Below are 20,976 nucleotides of genomic sequence, written 5' to 3'. Positions count from 1 at the left end.
TCCTGGACAGTTTCCCCTTCCTTGCAACAGACCTCCCCAATAAAATGGGGTGCTATTTGAGCCTTTGCCGAATCATGTACTGGTTTGTCAGCCAGACTACGAGAGCAGTCTGAAAGTAATTGGGATTCTTCCAATTCTAGAGCCTTGAAATTGTTTGGTGAGGTAAAGCCAGAAAAGACACTTTATCTTCCCACAAAGTCAGGTCCTCAATTTGTAGCCATTTAGCTGACTTTTTAGGGGAGTGTGAATCTGAACTTGTTCTTATACTTTTTTTCTTCCCCATTGAAGTAACCACTGACAGCTGCAGGGAGCTTCTAATTAGACTGAGAAAAACTCGATAAACAGGACATCCTAATAATCCAAACTTTGTTGGTCTTAAATTGATTAAAATGTACAAAAAATCATGTTGGTCTTAATAGGCAGAGAATTTAAAAATAATGATAAAAGCTCCTGAAAATGGAGTGAAAATTCAGTGTCCTGCCGGTTCCAGCTCTAACTGGAATGCAGTTTTATGATAACATCCTCTAAGATTAGTTGTTATGGTCTACTGTTGTTGCATATTAGCAACCAAGAACACTTGCCAGAGAGTGAGTTTGATTTGATGACTATTGCTAACTATATTCAGGCTGAAAAGTTTTAATCTAGCTATCTGTGTGTGCGTGTACATATGCATAAATGTATATGAAGATATAACAGTAATTGGATATTAAGGTTCTGCCAAAATATAAAGACATAGTTAATTTTATATGTGGATCAGAAAAGCCAAGACCTGTAGATTCAGCCCATTGGAGGGGCATCTGCAATGCCTGGAAGCCACACTCTGTTGTTGCCTCCTTTATCGGCAAGTACATTGTCAGACAGATTTGGCTGAACATAGAATCATAGAGTTGGAAGGGACCTCCAGGGTCATCTAGTCCAACCTCCTGCACAATGCAGGAAAATCACAAGTACCTCTCCCTCCACACCCACAGTGACTGCTATTCCACACCCAGAAGATGACCAAACACCTCTAGGATCCCTGGCCAAACTGTCCTGAAGAAAAATTGCTTCCTGACCCCAAAGTGGCAATCAGCAGTTCTCTGGATGTGCAGGAAAGGGCCACAAGAACTAAGCACTGAGGCAACCCTTCCTGCCCTCCCTCTCATGATGTGCCTGAATTCACACAATCAGCATTGCTGTCAAGTGGCCATCTAGCCTCTGTTTGAAAACCTCCAAAGAAGGAGAGCCCACCACCTCCTGAGGAAACCTGTTCCATTGAGGAACTGCTCTGTCAGGAAGTTCTTCCTAACATTTAGCCAAAAACTCTTCTGATTTAATTTCAACCCGTTGGTTCTGGTCCGACCTTCTGGAGCAACAGAAAACAACTCTGTACCATCTTCTATATGACAGCCCTTCAAGTACTTGAAGATGGTTATCATATCACCTCTCAGTCATCTCCTCTCCAGGCTAAACATACCCACCTCTTTTAACCTTTTCTCATAGGACTTGGTCTCCAGACCCCTCACCATCTTCATTGCCTTCCTCTGGACACATTCTAGCTTGTCTGTATCTTTCTTAAATTGTGGTTCCCAAAACTGAACACAATACTCTAGGTGAGGTCTAACTAAAGCAGAGTAAGGTGGTACCATCTTTTCGCATGACCTGGACACTATACTTCCATTGATACTGCCCCAAATCACATTTGCCTTTTTAGCAGCCGCATCACACTGCTGACTCATGTTCAGTGTATGGTCTACTAAGACCCCTAGATCTTTTTCACCACACTACTGCCAAGATAAGTCTCCCCCAACCTATAATTATGCATTTCATTTTCCCTACCTAAATGCAGAACGTTACATTTATCCCCATTGAAATTCATTTTATTTGTTTTAGCCTGAGCAGGCCTGATAGGCCAATGTCAGTTAAGTTTGTAACTAGGGGTCCCAGAACCAGTTTAGCCTCCCAGAGTTGCAAATGAAGATGCCGGGGAAGAGTTTGGTAGGTGGGGTGATGGCTCTGGAATTGGCTTCTAGCCCACTTTGATGAGTGAGTCGAAGAGGGAGAGTCCCCGCACAAGACATATAGTGCAAAAAAGCTTAAAGAAAGGAGTCTTCTTTTTTCTGAGGTTGGGAGTGACCTTGTTTAGCTAACCAAGTCACTGTGGTTTGGTTTTTCATACCTATCCCCCTTCTTCCGTTGCTGTCTGTCTCAGTGCCACAAAGAACCATCAAGATTCTTTACAGGCAGGACAGGAAGCTGCTCACAAAGGACCAGAATATTCTCCCTGTTTGTGGCAGTGAGCTGTATTTTTCAAATAAACTGACAGTGAATGTATTGGCTAAAGAGCTGTTAACTAGAGATGACTGGTACACTTTAGCAGAAAGGAGTGCTTCCATGCTTCTGCTTCATATGCATTTCAGAATTAGGAAAAAAGTTATGAAATATGCAACAACTTAGATATTTGGCAGCTGTTTCATTATCAAAATCTGACATTTGAAAAACATGGTAAACCGTTGTGTAGCGCTTGATGCTTGAGGTAGGAAACATATAAGTATTTTAAATAGTTAATTGTGGGGTTTAGCCTATTTATTAGATTAACATTCCTCCAGTTTGGTGTAGTGGTTAAGTGCACGGACTCTAATCTGGGAGAACCGGGTTTGATTCCCCACTCCTCCACTTGCACCTGGCTGGATGACCTTGGGCAAGCCATAACTCTGGCACAGCTGTTCTTGAAAAAGAGCAGTTTCTGTCAGAGCTCTCTCAGCCCCACCTACCTCACAGGGTGTCTGTTGTGGGGAGGGGAAGGGAAAGGAGTTTGTAAGCCGCGCTGAGACTCTCTTGAGTAGTGAAGGGCGGAGTATAAATCGAATCTCCTCTCTTCCTACTTAATAGAGTACTCGGGATAGTAAATAAAAGTTAATTAAAACAAAGAGAAAAATATGGGCTTGATCAAGGCTAAACTGGCAATTTCTGGTGATTCTGCTCAGATGTTTTAAATTGTGAATCAGCTGCATTTTAAGAACTTGCAAAAGTCTCTGTTCCTTGTGGCTGTTCTCATTCTTCCTAGGCCACTGGAAGCAAGGTACCCATTGGAGAAAGAGAGAAAGTGTGAGACAGTGTTGTATCTTTGCTGATATCCTTCCAGGGAATAAGAGAAGTAACATGGCCAGCTTGAGATATGCATGTAAAGTGCCATCAGGTTGCAGTCAGTTTATGATGACCGCACAGGGTTTCCCAGACAAAACATTCAAAGGTGATTTGCGATTGCCCTGGTCTGTGTAGCAGCCCTTGACTTTCTTGGTCATCTCCCATCCCAGTGCTAACGTGTGCCGGCCCTGCTTAGCTTCTGAGATCCGACCAGACTGGACTAACATGGAATTTTTTTCTAGCCTGACAAGGAGCACTCAGATATGCTTGGGTTCCTCTTCCCACAATCCCTGAAGGCAGGAAATTGATTGCACTTTCTGTCTCTGGGGGAAGGAGAAACCCACCCCTCAGTCTTTTTCCTATTTCTGCCTGAGAGAGCAGTGGGTTTAGAGAGCTCCTGAGATTTTCCTTTAAGGAGCTCATTTGGTTGCACTTTGTTCTTTCCTTTCGACATATGTGCCTTTCCCTTTGTTTAAAAGCAAACAAAGAAAAAACCTTTATTATTCTGGCGTTGTCTTCCCTGAGGCTGTTTGCTTTTGCCCTCTGCTTCAGTCACTGCACTGTCTGCAGGAAAGGTCTCCAACCATGGGACCTCACCCGAGGGAGAGTTGGGGGAGGTGATCTCCAGGCAGCAGAAATCCCTGCTAACCCATTTGCCCAGCTGTTCTGTTGTGGCAGATTTCCTGGAGGGAGCCATTGACTGTGAAGCACTGTGTTATAGTTATTGTATGTATGTATATATGTAATGGAACAGTCTGCTCCCCCCCCCCATCTGTGTGATTTAGTTTGGTCCTATAAGGGTGGAGCTCAGTTTTGCATGTTAACTGTAATTGTTGGTTGTGAGAGTTGTCCCCTTGCAAATAAATGGTTGATATTTTGAGCCAACTTGTCTCTGCTGAATGGACCTGAGAATGAGTGCCTGAATGAGTACTCTGACCTAGGAACCCACAGCCAAAGGGGGACATTACAAGTGCCTGGCTCAGATAATAAAGACATAGGCTTGGTTTTTGATGCCAGAACTCCGCCCTCTGCTGACCAGCCAGGATGACCTGCATTGGCCCATCAGGCCTGCTCAGTGTAGCCAGCCGTAGGAAGGAGACAACAGCTCCCCACCACATGGGAAGCCAGGAGGGGGGGAGAGCCATTTGTTGTCTCGCCAGGCTTCCAGGACTGGCTAGAACAATTTGTCTCCAATCTGTTGGGGGGAGGGGAGCTCGTTTACCCTCTCAGAAAAGACAAAGTGAGGCCTCTCCTCCCTCACCCTTCCCTCCAGCTAAACACCTTCTACTTCAGTGCCTCTAGAAACAGAGAAAGGCCAGAGCTCCTCTTGGCCAACAAAGGCCATTTGTAAAAACACCTTCCCCATTAGAAGCAACCATTCAAATTTCCGAGACTACAGATCTGAAGACAGGGATTCCCCCTTAGGCTCTGAGGATTCTGATGGCAGATTTAGATAAAGAGGAAGATAAAACAAGCCAACTCACGGCCTTTTTTCTCATGAGGAGCTCCCTCGTCTCCTACAGAAAGCATTAAAAATCCTGCAACCAGACACCCTGGATCTTCCTTAGGTATTGTCCTTCCTACAGGATGGAGTTTCTCAGAGTCTATGAGCAAGCACTCTTCATTGCCAGGTAGCTACCCTGAACACCATACTTTCATCAGTTTGTAGTATACCACTTTCCAGGCACCCAGTGGTGAAGAGATTTCTGAGAGAAGTTTCCCTAAAGTTCCTTACCCTGAAGATACTTTTCCTGGTAGCAGTTACAGCAGAAAGATGGGTCTCAGAAATAGGTGCTTTTTCCATCAGAAAGGGCTTATGCATATTCCACTAGACATGGTGGACCTGCACACAGATCCCGCCTTCATTCCCAAGGTCAACACACTTTTCACAGCTCACAAGAGATATGTTTGCCACCCTTCTGCCTCAAACCATCTCATCCTAGGGAAAAGAATTGGCACCCACTTGACCTCAGCAGAGCACTTTGCATTTATATCAGAAGGTCCAAGCCATTTAGGAAGTTGTATTCCATTTTTGTGGCAAGGAAGAAATGGTTTTAAAGCTATACTAAGCAGGTGGCTAAAGGGCTGCATCTCCTTGGCATATGAATCTCAGGGCCTTCAAGTCCCAGATGGGAACACGGCTCATTCAACAAGAAGTACTTCCCCTGTCAGCAGCGTTTGACACAAATGCATCTATTGCAGATATATGCAAGGCCACTACCTTGGCCTCGGTGTTGATGTTTATCAGGTGCTACAAGGTGGATGCTGATGCATCATTTGGGCAGAGAGTCCTACAGCAAGTGGTTTAGTTCTACTGTTATCTCTGTGCTTGGCTGTCACTCTTCCTTTCTTGAATCAGATGAACTTTATAACATCCTGAGCTCATATAACCTCCTCCTCCCCCTTAAGAGAGGGAACGGAACATTACCATGAAGGTTCCTTCTTCCCGAGGGTGAGGAGGACACTCTGGACCCACACTAGTTGGAGGGCCTCTGTTCAACCTAGTGACTAATTGCCAATTTCCACATTTTTTGTTCTTTCACTGTTCTAACATTTATCTTTACCTGTATGGTTTGTTTAATAGGGGTCTGTAAGCCTTGTTCTCTGTTTATTCGGCATACATTGTGGGCTGTTAACAGTTGTGGAAGTCTCCAGACTGATGGGTGGGCTTCCCCACCCCCAGAGATGGAAAGTGCAATTAATTTCCTGTCTCCAGGGATTATGGGAAGAGGAGCCCATTTTTAATGGGTTTTAATGTTTTAATGTTGGCATTCTTGCCATCTTGTTAGCTGCCCTGAGCCTTTGGGGAGGGCGGGGTATAAATCTAAAAAATAAATAAAGTAAAAAATATATAAACCCAAGCATATCAGAGTGTCCTTGTCACCCTTGAGAAGAGGGAACCTTCACAGTAAGCCCAATGTTCTGTTCTCTCACTCAATACTCAGTCTGGGTAAATGGGCAACTGGCTAATCACATTCTTGAGTTAGAGTATACTCATACAAAGCGTGATGGTAATGTTGTCTATGAATTCATATATCTGCTAAGAATGACCAACTAAGCTTTGGAGGCTGTGTTTCAGGGCCAAAACAAAAGTGGTTGAAGTGGCAGTAGAAGAAGGGGGTGAGTTTTGCAGATTGCCTTGAGTTCATCATCAGAGTCTTCTAGTTCTGTTCAGTTTCCTTTAAGATGTTTGAGAGATTTATCAGTGTATCTGTGTGTGATTCGACAGTTCTGCAGTGGATTGTGTAATAGATTGTGTGAAATGGAATGTATTTACAATTTGGTTCACATACTGATAGCAAAGTTTTACTATGTTGTCTTTAAAATGTTGAGAAGTTGCTAACAATCATTTTTCTTTTCTTTTCTAGCTCCGGTGTTAAACCGGTTCACTAGGCGAGCATCAGGTTAGTTGGATGCATTTGCATGTTTTCCTTTGTATGTTGACCTTTGACTATTGGAACCTTATTGCTATTTGCAATATTGCTATTTCATAGTGTTGATACTAAAACAGCGGTGCTCTGACACTGTCTTCCACATTTGGGTTTGGATGCCATGGTGCAGGTCATTTGGTATAGAAACAACTCATTTGACAGAACAGCATTTCCATTTGTGGAAAAGAAGATGATTTTTGCTGATTCCCCCTACCCCCAGTACAGACTTCCAGTTTTCTCCCCATGGTGTTCCTTTGGGTCCAGCAACCCAAAGAGACATGATTTGGGGGGGCAAAGAAGGCTACAGTGGGAGTGGAGGATTGACTTGCTTTCCTGTAAGCTCACTCCACTAGTTCTGCTTAGGATGTGAGCCTTTGTCAGCATAACATTTAAGTGGAGCACTTTCTCTGTCTGAACAGGTGTCGTGGTTAAAATGTTTGCCTAGGATCTGGGAAACCCAGGTTTAAATGTCCACTCTGCCTTTGAAGCTTGCTGGGTAACCTTGGACCAGTCACACACACTCAGCCCTAACCTACCTCACAAGGCTGTTGTGAGGATAAAATGGAGGAGAGGAGGAAGATGTAAGCCACTTTGGGTCCCCATTGGGGAGAAAGGTGGGATATAAATAAAATAAAATAAAATAAAAGTATTGCCAACTTGGTTACATAGGTACCAATTTGTGAACATCCACATTTTTTTCCAATCTGGAAAAAATTGCTCGAAAGAAACGGAAGACCTAGAAACAAGGGTAGAACTTGACTATTTGTGTTCATTGAGTTCATGTACTTAAGCCCCATTTATAAGCAAGCACATTTAAGATACTCTCCAGTACTGGGCCTGAAGCCTGAGTGATAAATTTGTTCTCAACTAGGCTTCCTCCTGCAAGGTTTTCTTACAGGATCCTAAATTCTGTTTAACAGCTCAAAGGCTGCATTCAGACATCATCCACTGACAGAAGATGTTTGTAATGGGCATAAAACTAGTTGTTGCTGTGCTGCTTGTGTTCTCTCCTCCTCCTCATTATTAGAATGTTGAAAACATCCTGATTTTGGAAGCCTTCAATTAAACTCCAGTTTGCTGTGATGCCTGAATGTAAACATTTAGATCAAGTAGAGTTGTTCTTTCAGATAAAAGTTCTAAACCACAGTTTAATTCTAGTTTATAATTCTGGTTTGCGGGAAAGAAATAAACTTCAAATTGTACAGCTGTGTGCAACTGGATACCCTGGCAAATTAGAATTTCCCATGTCACGAAGTCTTTAGTTGGATTCCATTGATGAAAGGGGAAGGAAGGAAGGAAGGAAGGAAGGAAGGAAGGAAGGAAGGATAAAGGGAAGGGCATGCAAGGTATGCTTGAAAGAAGCTAAAAAAAAAAAAGGAATACTGTTTTGATAGTTCAAGTTAAAATCCAAGAGCAGCATAGAACAGCCCCATGCACAGGACCTGAGCTTCATGGCAAAGTGCTAATTAGCTTGCAAAGAACCTAACATGTAATGAACACATGAAGCTGCCTTATACTGAATCAGACCCTTGGTTCATCAAGGTCAGTATTGTCTACTTAGGCCCCTGCCACACCGGGGGGGGGGGGGTTTGGGGGGGCCAAAGGCCAAAGTGCAGCTATTCAGAGCTGCACCAAAAGAAACACGCAGCGGCGTGATCAGACGGATCCAATGAGCCGCACAGTTGTTCCCCGGCACGATCAGATGCCGTGGAGAAAGCCACAGAAGGGAGCGTGAGGCAGCCGGCTGTGCATGTGTGCGCATGCGCAGTTCGGCTGGGAGCCTCAAATGCTCCTGAAGACAGGCGCGCCGGCAATCCCATGGCTGCGCTTGCTGTGCCGTTTCAGGTAAGTCCTCCTCTTTTGCTGGTTCTTTTTTTCAGCGCATTTTCGGCCTGAAGGGCCGGATCAGGGACGGGTGCGTGCTGCTTCCCAGATGTTGCGGTGTGCTCGCGCCCATTTGCTGTGCCCCCGATCCGTCCCTCTTCCGGCCCAAAACCTCCCGTGTGACCGGGGCCTTAGACTGGCAGCAACTCTCTCCAGGGTTTCAGGCGGAGGTCTTTCACATCACCCCCTGCCTGGTCCTTTTAACTGGAAATGCCGGGGATTGAACTTGAGACCTTCTGTACGCCAAGCAGAGGCTCTTCCACTGAGCCACGGCCCCTCCAACAACAACAATCAAACCTTTTCCTTTGATTTAGCATGGTGAGTTGTGAAAAACCATTAATTGCTAGTAATGTAGCTTCCTAACCTTTAAAGAAGGTAAAATTGATCAGAACAGGAAAAAAGTTTGAAGGATTTCAAGGTGGAAAATGGAGAGAGAAAGACCCTAGCAGTCTGTGCGTGTCCTAACATTGGGGAAATTGGCAGGATTGTCAGCGGAGACCAAAGCACAGAAAATAATGGAGCAGAATTAAAATGCTCTATGCAAGTAGCAGAATGTCAGATTGCCTTCAATGTATCTAATTCCCTTCTTTATCTTTTGACCCCTCTTTTAGAGTTGCCCTGGATGTGATTGTTCTGATCTTTCTAGGTTGTCAGGGGCTATCCTTTCCTTCTTTCTCTTTGAGATGCATGTTTAAGAATCACTTGCTTTCTCTTGGCAGAGCTGCCAGTTAAATACCCAGAGGTTAATTGAAGAAGTACCTGCTGACAATAATGTGGTGTGTTAATTATTTAGCAGTTATTCCAGCTAACGTGCTGTGACTATCAGCTATTTCCCCCCTTCATTCTGTATAGCCATAATTGGCTGTAGCAGCCACAGTGGCGTATTTCCACTCAAATTAATCTTTTGCAGATCTTTCACTCAGTCTACTTCCTTTCCTTTCAACAAGTTTGCTTACTGTCCTTCACACCGATTCTAAGTTCAGTGGCTCAGCCTCCCCCCACAATAGTTTGGGGTTCAGTGGGAGGAGCTGCTGTTGGGTAAGAGTTTAAAATAACTTGGGTTCTCTGCAGCAAAACATTCTGGATCATACCCATACATGTCAAACATATTTTCGATGTCTAGTTCCAGCCTTTCATGCATGAGTAACATTTTAGAAGAAAAATTTAGAATTAAGTACAGCCGTTACTTAATATAGCTTAGTGCTATGCAAGAAAGATTACAATCTAGGGAAGACATGACAATCTCTAAGATTAGTTAAGAGACTGAGGCACAGAATTGTTTTATTCCTGCCTGCATTTTCTGTAAAAATTACCCCCTGCCCTGTCCCTACAGTAGCCTCAGCCAGTAGTTCTTAGCCTTTTGTACCTTATGTCCCACCAATTGCTCTGTTGAACCTGCGCCCCACCATGATAGAAATAAAACCCTGCTTTTTCTGAGAAGGACATTTTATAGGTTTACAGGCATTTTGTTATTAATACTGTTAATAGTGCTAGCAGGCCAGAATGTCACAGATGGACAATCCATGGCAGGTAAGGTTGGTAAGAGACAGCACATCACGCTTACAGGTGAATTTGGGGATTTAGGAAAAGCAGATTCTTGGTCATTGTTATCCTACCTAGACTGCTTCTGTGTTCCATGGGTGTTACGTTGTACCACTGGTTGAGAACTACTGAACCACAAACTTACGTCTGCATTAATCATGTTTAACAGTAGCCAGGGTTCCCAGTATAACCATGACTTAACCACCTTCGAGGTATGGTGAAGAGGAACATGGTATGGATTAACTATGTACAAGCAGCCAAAAAAAGGGGGGGGGAGCCAGTGTACTATGTAAGAACCAAAAAAAAGAGAACACCACTTGGCAAAAAATAACTAACAAGCAAATAAGCAAGTATATAATGATCAAATAAACATAACAGCAAGTGTAATGTAAATCAAATAAGCATAACAACAAGTATGATATAATGAAATGTAAATCAAATAAGCCTAACAACAAGTATGATATAAATCAATAGGCCAAAGTGCAAAGATAATAGAAACAGTCAGAGTCTTCTCTAGCATAGAGGCAATATCAAAGTCCAAATTGGAGTGCCAATCATCAAATTTTCTGAGCCATCAAAAGCCTCTGAGCCATCAAAAGCCGACGCGTAATCCGGATGCCTGAAGCCGCGTTTCGAATTGTTCTTATTCAAGTATGGCTGTAATGGGACCCAGTCTCAAAAGCTGGCATACGCTAAGCCAGAATGATCAGTCAAGGAGGACCCTTAATCCTCCTTGACTGATCATTCTGGCTTAGCGTATGCCAGCTTTTGAGACTGGGTCCCATTACAGCCATACTTGAATAAGAACAATTCGAAACGCGGCTTCAGGCATCCGGATTACGCGTCGGCTTTTGATGGCTCAGAAAATTTGATTGGCACTCCAATTTGGACTTTGATATTGCCTCTATGCTAGAGAAGACTCTGACTGTTTCTATTATCTTTGCACTTTGGCCTATTGATTTATATCATACTTGTTGTTAGGCTTATTTGATTTACATTTCATTATATCATACTTGTTGTTATGCTTATTTGATTTACATTACACTTGCTGTTATGTTTATTTGATCATTATATAATGGATTAACTATGGCCAGTATCCATGGTGAGGCTAGTGGTCTTAAACCATAGGTTGGGACTGTCAGATGAGTTGCATAGCCCCACTTGGTAGGTCATGTCCTAGAGCTTCCTTTTTTGCTGGTTTTTGAAGGCCCACATTACTAGTTTGCATGCCTGTAAAATGTCTTCTGCCTCTCTTTGCATGCATGTACAGAGGAGCGCAGATTGATAGATGAGGTCATTTGGCAGAGAGGATTTCACTGTGACTCTGATCCTTTGGCTTGTTCCTCCTGCCTCACCTGGTGTTTGGCTTGTGTTGTCTGTCCTGGACTCTGCTGATATAAGCAGAATATCACCAATTGTCTACTGCTGTGGTTTCTAGAGAGGAAGTAGGCAAGAGTCCTCTTATGGTGGCATTCTAATGGAAGACTTCAATAGCGGAACATATACTCTCCCACACAGCCTTCTTAACTTTAATGCAAAATTAGACAGGATCTGTAAGATCTGTGAATGAATGTCCAGAGCTCTGTATTGGTGCATGGGAATCCTTAGCTGCCCCAGTTTGAATTGGGTCTACAGTGTTGTGAGGCTGCATTTTTGCCATTTACCCAGTGTTAGCCCAACTGTAAATCCCCCACCCCATGCTGCTATTTGCCGTGCTGGAGAAATATACAGGAAACCTCACACACACAACCTGCAAATAGCAACTGGGAGGGTTTTGAAATTGGGGGGGGGGGGGGGGAAGTAGTGGGAACTGGGTGAAACTCTACATGCATTATACCCCCAATCTGGATCAGAAGGGCCCCATGGCTGTTGTTTACCAATAAAAAGCATTTTTATCTAATTTGCCTTAGAGCAAGTATAGGATTGTGTTTAGAATTTTTTTTTTAAAGCGCGTGAATATAGCCTGATTAAAGAGTAGCTTTCTTTTAGTTTTAGCATCTGCTTTTAAGAGTAAAATATGCCCCTACTGTCCTGCCAGAGCTTGGATTTGTTTCAGAGTGAAATTGGTGTGGACTTTTTTGACATAGGCAGAAACAAAAAGCCATTTGTGGTCAGAGGAATGGACATTTCCTTTGACCAAGATAAACTGGTAAGATTTAAAAATTTGATGTTTGGTTTTAGTGCCTACTGGATACTTTACTAGCTTTTTAAAAAAGACATAGGCTATGAAACTGTAAGTATCTTCTTACCTTATAATGGGAATTGTAGCTGACTGCATTAGGTAATATGAAAGTTCTGTTCTGACTAATGAATAAAATATTAAAAATGCAGTTCTGACAATAAAAATAAAATAAACTACCTTCTTTGTTCATATGTACCATTTATAAAAAGATCTGGATGTGTGCTAATTTTGCGGCATTTCTGCATAGATTCTTCCATGCTAAAATCTTGAAAAAGAATGTTGGACCTTTTTATTTTAAAAAATAAGCTTGTCTCTTAAAAATAATGGCTTCTTTGATTAAGACATAAATAGATTACTCCTGTTGTGGTGGCATTTCAGGCTACACACTGTAGTGCTTAGATTATAATTAGATTCCTGTTTGATCTATTTTCATTGAAACCCAGACTGAAAAATACATTATTCTTTTATTTTAACAAAAGCTTTAAGGAAGCTAGAACACAGGGCTAGGAGAATGAGAATAAATTAATATTTCCCAAGTGCTACCTTCCTTCCCTGACTATGTGCCTTGTGTGGACAGGTTAAGGCTATGTTATGACCTGTGTTGACCTGCAGAAAAATCAATAAGGACCAAACTTTGCACCTACAATCAATAACTTCCCCTTCCCATCCCAATTGCTTGATAAATCCAATGACACCAGAACTTATTAACTTAACCACGGGACAGAATAGGGATATAGAGAATCCAAACTTCCAGGAATCTGCAGTGTTTTTCATCCTAGCTTCTTGCAAACCCCCCCCCCCCAGTATTCCTCTTCCCCCTCAGTATTACTGCCATCAGCTGAACCTTTTGGGCAACCAGATAACTATCTTATGATCTTCCTCTATAAGGGAAAAAACCCTCAGTATTGATGGAGAAACAACCGGATATATATGATCAAAATATGGGCAGAGGTGGGTGGACTATAAAAAGGGCCCAGATGTACAAAAGCAGAATTTACAAGGTACTGAAAGTTTGTAAGCCAGAATCTGTTAATAATGGGGAAGGTTGGGGATTATTACAGGAGCTGGGTGTCAGCCCCACCTGCCTCACAGGGTGCTTGTTGTGGGGAAAGAAAGGAAAGGTGATTGTAAGCCTCTTTGAGACTCCTTAGGGTAGAGAAAAGTAAGGTATAAAAACCAACTCTTGGGAGAGTCACTGAGAATCTAAGTAGACAATACAGACCTTGATGGACCAATGTTTAACAAGGCAGTTTTTTCCCACATACCGCATATATCGGAGATCTTAGGCAATCTCTAAAAGGGGGAAGACCCAATCCATAATTTCCAGATGGCTTAGTTAGAGCTCTCTCTAAGGGGGGGGCAGCCCCCACTGGGATTCCTCTGCCTGCAAGTTTTTTTTTTTTTTACTAAGTATTCAATACTGAATGGAAAACTTCTGCTAGATCAAAAGCTAACCATTCCTTTTTTCCTCCTAGTGGCTGGCCCAGTGACTAGCCCGGGCTCTAATTTAGTGCTTCTATTGGAGGCAGACTGTCTTCCTAAGGATCTGTGCAATACATGGACCTAACAGACTTTACGCGAGGACCTTGAAGCTCCTTCAGCAGCATGTAGAGCTTCCATGGTTTGCCGCTCATTTGCCAGAGCTGCTTAGTCCTGGACATCTGACCAGGTTGGCTGGTGTCCCCTTAAAAGGTAAAGGTAAAGGTTCCCTTGCTCGAAAGCCAGTCCAATCTGACTCTAGGGTTGCAGTGCTCATCTCCGTTTCAAAGCTGAAGAGCCAGCGCTGTCCAAAGACGTTTCCGTGGTCTTGTGGCCGGCACGACTAAACACCAAGGCGCACAGAACGCTGTTACCTTCCCACCGAAGTGGTACCTATTTATCTACTTGCAATTTTTTGCTTTCAAACTGCTAGGTTGGCAGGAGCTGAAACTAGAGACGGGAGCTCACTCCGTCATGCGGCACACTCGGGTTTCGAACTGCTGAACTACCAACCTTCCACAGCCTGCAGTTCAGCGTCTTAACCACTTGAGCCACCGCAGCTTAAAGGGGTTTATTTAATTGACGAAGGCATGGCCTAGTACCTTGTGACTGAAAAGGACCAAGAAAGAAAGAAAGAAAGAAAGAAAGAAAGAAAGAAAGAAAGAAAGAAAGAAAGAAAGAAAGAAAGAAAGAAAGAAAGAAAGTCCTCTACTTTTAAAATGAGAAGACTGTATGCCCAAGAACTGCCTTCCTCCCTTTCGAGATCTGTTTATAACGCTGTAGGGAGATAGCAGTCAAAGCAGCAATAGAATAGCTGCCTATAGCCAGCTCACCCATTGGAACTCACACAGTTCCAAGAAATCCTTGCACCCAGAAGAATTCCTTTTCCTTCGACAGCAGGCTGTCCTGCATCCCCTGGATACAGGAACAGCCCCAGTGCCAGGGACACAAGGACAGTGGGCGTCTACTTGCTTCCTTCTTTAGGAAAATGGGGGTGTCAGGGTCATTCTAGGCTTCAATTGGCTAATGAGGAAGTAAGTTGGAATGGAGACTTCCTGGCCTCGATTGATCTATCAGAGGCATATCTGCATATACCCGGTCGAGAGGATCCTCATGGGTTGGACAAAGGGTTCAGTCAGTTGTGCCCTTAAAGAAAAGTTTTCTCTGCCTTTAGGGATATTAAGAAAGGAAACACCCTGTTCCTATGGCCTCACACTAGGAGATGCCTGAAGAGAACCGCCTTGGTAAATCCACCCCAGGTTATCCATTTCTGAAACTTGAAGCTAAATTTAGTAACCGAAGCCAGGTCCAGGGTCCCCTTGGATTTAGTAACCAAAGCCAGGTCCAGGGCCCATAGATTCGCATTCAGTGAAGGAGTTAATTTAGGGCCACCTCCTCATGGAGGCATTCCTCAGCTTTTAGGGTGTTTGAGCTTTGGGCTATTTTCTGATAAGGAACCTTCTATGTTCTGCAGTGATGGAGTAGGGCAGAGGACTGACTCTAGGTTCACCTTTCTAGGAAGTTTTCCTTGGAACGAAGAGTATCTATGTCCACCCTGAGGGTTAGAGGGTGCATCATCAGGTCCTATGAGTATACAAGTTGGAGTCATCACAGGGCATTTATTCTTTTAAATTTTATTTGCCTTATATTACAAGCAGGAAAGGAAGACATTAATAGTTTGTGTTTCTCTCCAAAATCTATAATGACGAACAGTGAGAACTATCTGTACAGCAGGAGGCTAACACTCTCTCCCCCATCTTTTATTTTAAAAATTAAAAACCTCATTAAATAGGATGAGTGCTAACAGCTTTTGAGGAAAAGCTTCAAAATCAAAACAAACATGAAACAGAAGCCAACATTTCTAACATGGTTGATTGGGTACTATTTTTTTCATCAGTGTTTAGTTTTCCTATGTGTGTTTCATTCAACTCTGTTGTACATATTAGATTCCATGTCAAAAATGAAGTCAAATGAGGAGGAAGATCTATGTTTTATTTCAATTAACAAGAAAACATTTGGACCAAATAGTCCATCGAAAACTGACTACTTTCTTCTCAGCATATTCAGGGAATATTCAGATAGCCTCCTATTATTCCCCCCCCCGCACACACACACCACCCCTATTGCCCACCTACCCACCTGATCCATTTGAGGCTGCTGTGATCCAGTCTTCCCATTCCAAAGGAAGGGAGATACAGGCCCTGGTCACACGGAGCATTAGCCACGCTAGAGAGATGGAAGATAGGCGGATTTTCCGGGTGCGATCTCACCGCCACATCTGGGAAGCGTAGAGCTCTCGTGGCTCAACCGAGGCTTCCCGCGGAAGATGCACGGCAAAAAACTAGTACCTCAGAGGTACTAGTTTCCGGAAACTGCGGGGCAAGGGCGGGCATCTGATCGTGTTTCCATCCGGCGCCCACCCATGCCCCATTGCGAAAAGGGTTCCCCCCCCCCGAAGTCTCCAGGGATGTGCACAAGCACCCAAAGGGGCATGCGCATACTTCAGGTTAAAAAAAAACAACACAACCCCGTTTGCCATGCCGCGCCGCATCTTTGGCGCGTCGTGTGATCGGCACCTCCCCCCTAACCATGGGACCGCGAGGGGACACCTGATACCGCAGTCGCGCATTATTTCGCTGCGGGGCAAACAGCCACGCCTCCCCCCCACGATATCCGGCCCGTGTGATCGGGGCCACAGATGAACAAATAATATACATCTAAAGGTGTGCTTTGGAGAGGGAAGAGGGGGCATCTGTTATCTTCCCCCCTCTGTGCTTCTGATCTGGGAGGGTAAGGAAGCGAGATTTCTCCCCCACCCTCTTTGCCTGCTCCTGATTCTCTGCAAACTTGACCTCCAATCTCTTCGCGTCCCCCCCCAAGCCTTCTGCACAGAAAAATGCATAGCTCAGAGAGGCTGAAAGTGGCTCCCACCTGAAACGAGTCCCCACTACCCACACTGGAGTGGCCTGAGAACCCACAGCCTGCCTAGGTGGGGGGACACGGGTGTGTGTGAGGCAAGCCTTGTGAGCCGCAGGAGAGGACTCCAAGAGCCATATGCAGCTCGTGAGCTGCACTTTGGCCACCCCTGGTTTAGGCCATGTGGGGGAACTGCGTTCATTAGGTCTGAAAGTTTTTATTCCTTCAGGAGGACCACTTAAAATGAGTGTCCCCACACCTAATAATTGTGGGCATAGGTTAGGGATAAATGAGTAACTGCAGCCGCTCAGAGACCCCTTAGGGGGTTAGAGTGGGGTAGTAAGCTGAAATAAATAAATAAATACATTGATAAAAAGTTATATTTGTCTCATCAATAGTTTCTCTCTTTAGGTGTATCCTTTTCCAGTGATACTTTGAAGAAACCAGGTTTAACCAGTTATTGAGTAATTGAACATTATACACACACACACACACACACACATGCAGACAAAGAAAAAAATACCCAAACACAAGGAAAAAGAAACAGAATAATCTAAGACTATGGTATAGAGATGTTTGTAAAAACAAGCAGCTATCCTTTATTTGTTTCAAGCTTTGCTATAGAAAGTTATCAAGCTTAAGACAAAAAGATGCTTGCTTAAAGAGAAACCATTGTACACTTAATATTAACCTGGCAAGGATCCACAGGCTAAGCCAAAAGGATGTCAAGAAGATTGATGCAGTTGAATAGAAGTTTAGTTGTGTCTTCCATGCAACATAGTTATTGTGTGCTTTTAAGTTTTTAAGGAACTGTGTTTGAAATTAACGAGCTACTAACAAGCAGAAAATTGGGAGATGTTCCAAAAGGTTTATGAAAACAAAATAATCATGCACAACTGTTGTTCGCTAGAAGCCAATTAAGAAAGTACAACATTTGTATTAGACAAAGAAAACCCCTATTAACCAAAGTACGAATTTAAAAGTTTTTAAAACTCCTTTTTAATGAATAAAAATATTCTAGGGGGTCCAAAATAAAAACAGATAGATACAGTGTATCTATAAAAGCTTTATGTCATAGATCACTTTACAATATTAGAAGAGTGCTTATAGAAAGTTAATATTTAAAATGTGCTATAATTCTGTAATTCAATGTACCCTTTGTATATTTTTATGGAAATAACCTATAGAATGACTTTTATAAAGCAACCATTTTTATAATGAAAACATCTAAGTTTTGTACTGAAAATGAACTCAGCCTTAGAAGAAGAGAAGAAGAAGAGATTGGATTTATACCCCGCCCTTCACTTGGAGTCTCAGAGCGGCTTACAAACTCCTTTCCCTTCCCCTCCCCACAACAGACACCCTGTGAGGTGGGTGGGGCTGAGAGAGGTCTGACACAAACTGCTCTTTTTCAAGGACAGCTGTGCCAGAGCTTGTGACTGACCCAAGGTCACATCAGCAGGTGCAAGTGGAGGAGTGGGGAATCAAACCTGGTTCTCCCAGATTAGAGTCCGCACACTTAACCACTACACCAAACTGGCTTAGAGTTAATTCAAAGGTAAAAGGAGTCTAGGTAAGCAGCCAAAAGAATAAACACATGTATAAATCAATATTAATGAGACAAGCACCTGCATTGTGGAGTTGAGACGTGGCCAAGTAACATCTGTTTGTCAAGTATGTGATTGATGACTGACCAGACAAAGAAATTTTAACTGAGCATGTGCAAATGATGTCAATTATGATGTAAAATGAGGACGAGCAAGAAGAACATATAAGCAAGATCTTTGCTGTCACTCACTGAACATCCACGCTGAATTTTTTAGCTGTGAGTTGTTCCTTTATTCGAATAAATCTTTTTCCTACCCTTTATTGCCTGGAATTGTCTGTTTCACTGTGTGGTTTATTGGCTAGCCACACAAGTCAAAGAACCTTCGCGCCCTCAGGGCGTCGCTTTCAGTGATATCATGTGGAAGTGACGTCATCACTCTGGGGACATCATGTGGTGATCCTCTGGTTTTTGTGCAAAACTCTGTGGTTTGAGCCCAATTTTAGAGGCAAAAAGGGGGAACAAACTTAACCCAGAAACCCAGGATCAAGAACCTAAAGAGGTAAGTCCAATAGAATAGAGGGCCAACAATCAAAACTTAATATATATAATATAAAAATACATGTATTTATTAGCAAAGAATTAAAAAACATATAAGGGCCCAATTACACCTCATATAAAAATACCAAAATCATACACTTGAGGGCCAATGGACTTGACCTGATGCGTTTCATCCTGTTTAGGCCTTCTTCACAACATAAGAACATAAGAAAAGCCAATGTTGGATCAGGCCAATGGCCCATCCAGTCCAACAATCTGTCACACAGAGGCCAAAAATACCAGGTGCCATCAGGAGGTCCAGCAGTGGGGCCAGGACTCTAGAAGCCCTTCCACTGTTGCCCCCCCAAGCACCAAGAATACAGAGCATCACTTGCCCCAGTCTGAGAGTTCCTATCTATACCTTGTGGCTAATAGCCACTGATGGATCTCTGCTCTTCCTTCTTGAAGCTGTCCATGCTTGTAGCCGCCGCCACCTCCTGTGGCAGTTAATTCCATGTGTTAATCACTCTTTGGGTGAAGAAGTACTTCCTTTTATAATATTTCTTCATAGGGAAAGTGTTCCAACCCTTTTATCATTCGAGTTGCCCTTCTCTGCACTTTTTCCAATGCTATAATATCCTTTTTGAGGTATGGTGACCAGAACTGTACACAGTACTCTAAATGAAGTCGCACCATTGATTTATACAGGGGCATTATGATACTGACTGATTTGTTTTCAGTTCCCTTCCTAATAATCCCCAGCATAGCATTGGCCATTTTTATTGCAGTTGCACAGTGTCTCGACATTTTCATTGAGTTATCTACTAGGACTCCAGGATCTCTCTCTTGTTCGGTCTCTTCCTTTTTGGACCCCATCAACGTGTATTTATAGTTAGGATTTTTGGCTCCAATGTGCATCACTTTGCACTTGGCCACATTGAACCCCATTTGCCACTTGGCGCCCACTCTCCCATCCTCAACAGATCCCTTTGGAGTGCCTCACAATCCTCCCTGGTTCTCACCACCCTGAACAAATTTAGCCAGTTCACTGCTTACTCCCAACTCCAAATCATTAATGAACAAGTTAAAAAGCATCGGACCAAGTACTGATCCCTGCGATACCCCACTGCTTACTACCCTCCACTGAGAAAATTGCCCATTTATACTCACTCTCTGTTTCCTATTCAGAGGTCAAACACAATGAGGAACAAATTGTCTTATACCATAATACAATGCAATTATACAACATGGATACAAAATGGACCAGAAAGGAATGGTTCCTAAGTGAAACTACTAGGCACAGAATAAAAGTATAAACGAGGCCTCCAAAGATGCAATCACATGCCAAATGATATTTTACTGATGATAATTTCTGATCCAGAAAGTGCCTTCCAGTGATTGTTTAGTTCACTAAAGGGACAATTGGGCCCTTATATCTTTTTTCATTCTTTGCTAATAAATACATGTATTTTTATATTATATGCATTAAGTTTTAATTGTTGGCTTTCTACTCTGTTGGAATTAGGTTCTTGAGCCCAATTTAACCATAGAGTTTGACCAAAACCCAGAGTGTTGCCGCATGGTGTCCCCGGCATTATGATGTCACATGTGGCAACATTGCCTTGCCCCCCACTCCCAGAAAGCTCTCTCCCACCCCACTCCCTTGCGGCATGAGGTAAGAACCTGGCACCCCTATCTCATACATTATTGATTTGGTATCAAAATTACCTTAATTTTTCATTCCAATGAGAAGATGAGCTACAGTAGGAATAGTGTTACCTTTTCTGTGACCTTAGAGCCGTTTATTTCAATCTTGATTAGCTGCTAAAATACTCTTATTTCCATTTGTTCTTGAAGCATAGAGCCTATTGTTTTTCCTTTCTGAATTTCATCTAACACAAAGCATGTTTGCTGAAGGCCCTATTATTTCCCCTGCACAACAGGCACTTTATATATGTTTGCATTACATTTTAACATGTGTTAGATTGATGATGTATTACATTTTTATAACTGCTCGATGTTCTTTCAGAAATTGGATGCATGATATTTCCTTATTGAAGGATTTGTGTATGTAAATTTGAAAAAAAATCAGCAAGGGTTAGAGTAGTTTGCTTGCTTGCACAGTGGGTGTAATTATTTCTCCTATTAGAATATATGTATCCACATATAATAGAAAATTAAAATTAAATCAAAATTAAATCAAGGCATTAAACAGTTTGAGTCTGTTCACACACATCAACACATGCATGAAATTGTCTTATACTCAATCAGACCATTGCTCCATAAGTGTCTGCATTGTCTATTCAGACCACTGTTCCCTCTAAGCTGAG

General features: G+C 42.9%; 1 protein-coding gene across 1 annotated transcript in view; it reads left to right on the top strand.

The window, feature by feature from the left end:
- PRKAR2B (protein kinase, cAMP-dependent, regulatory subunit type II beta) overlaps positions 1-20,976 on the top strand; it is a 93,370-nt gene that overhangs the window by 33,822 nt on the left and 38,572 nt on the right. Inside the window, exon 2 of the mRNA XM_015409548.1 lies at positions 6,495-6,530. Within this exon, the coding sequence (XP_015265034.1) occupies positions 6,495-6,530 (36 nt within the window). The remainder of the gene's footprint in view (positions 1-6,494; positions 6,531-20,976) is intronic.

Source organism: Gekko japonicus, unplaced genomic scaffold (genome assembly GCF_001447785.1).
Source record: "Gekko japonicus isolate JY-2015 unplaced genomic scaffold, Gekko_japonicus_V1.1 scaffold1374, whole genome shotgun sequence".
Lineage (NCBI taxonomy): Eukaryota > Metazoa > Chordata > Lepidosauria > Squamata > Gekkonidae > Gekko > Gekko japonicus.
The sequence above is the reverse complement of the archived record's forward strand: the minus strand, read 5'-3'. Positions and strand labels throughout refer to the sequence as shown.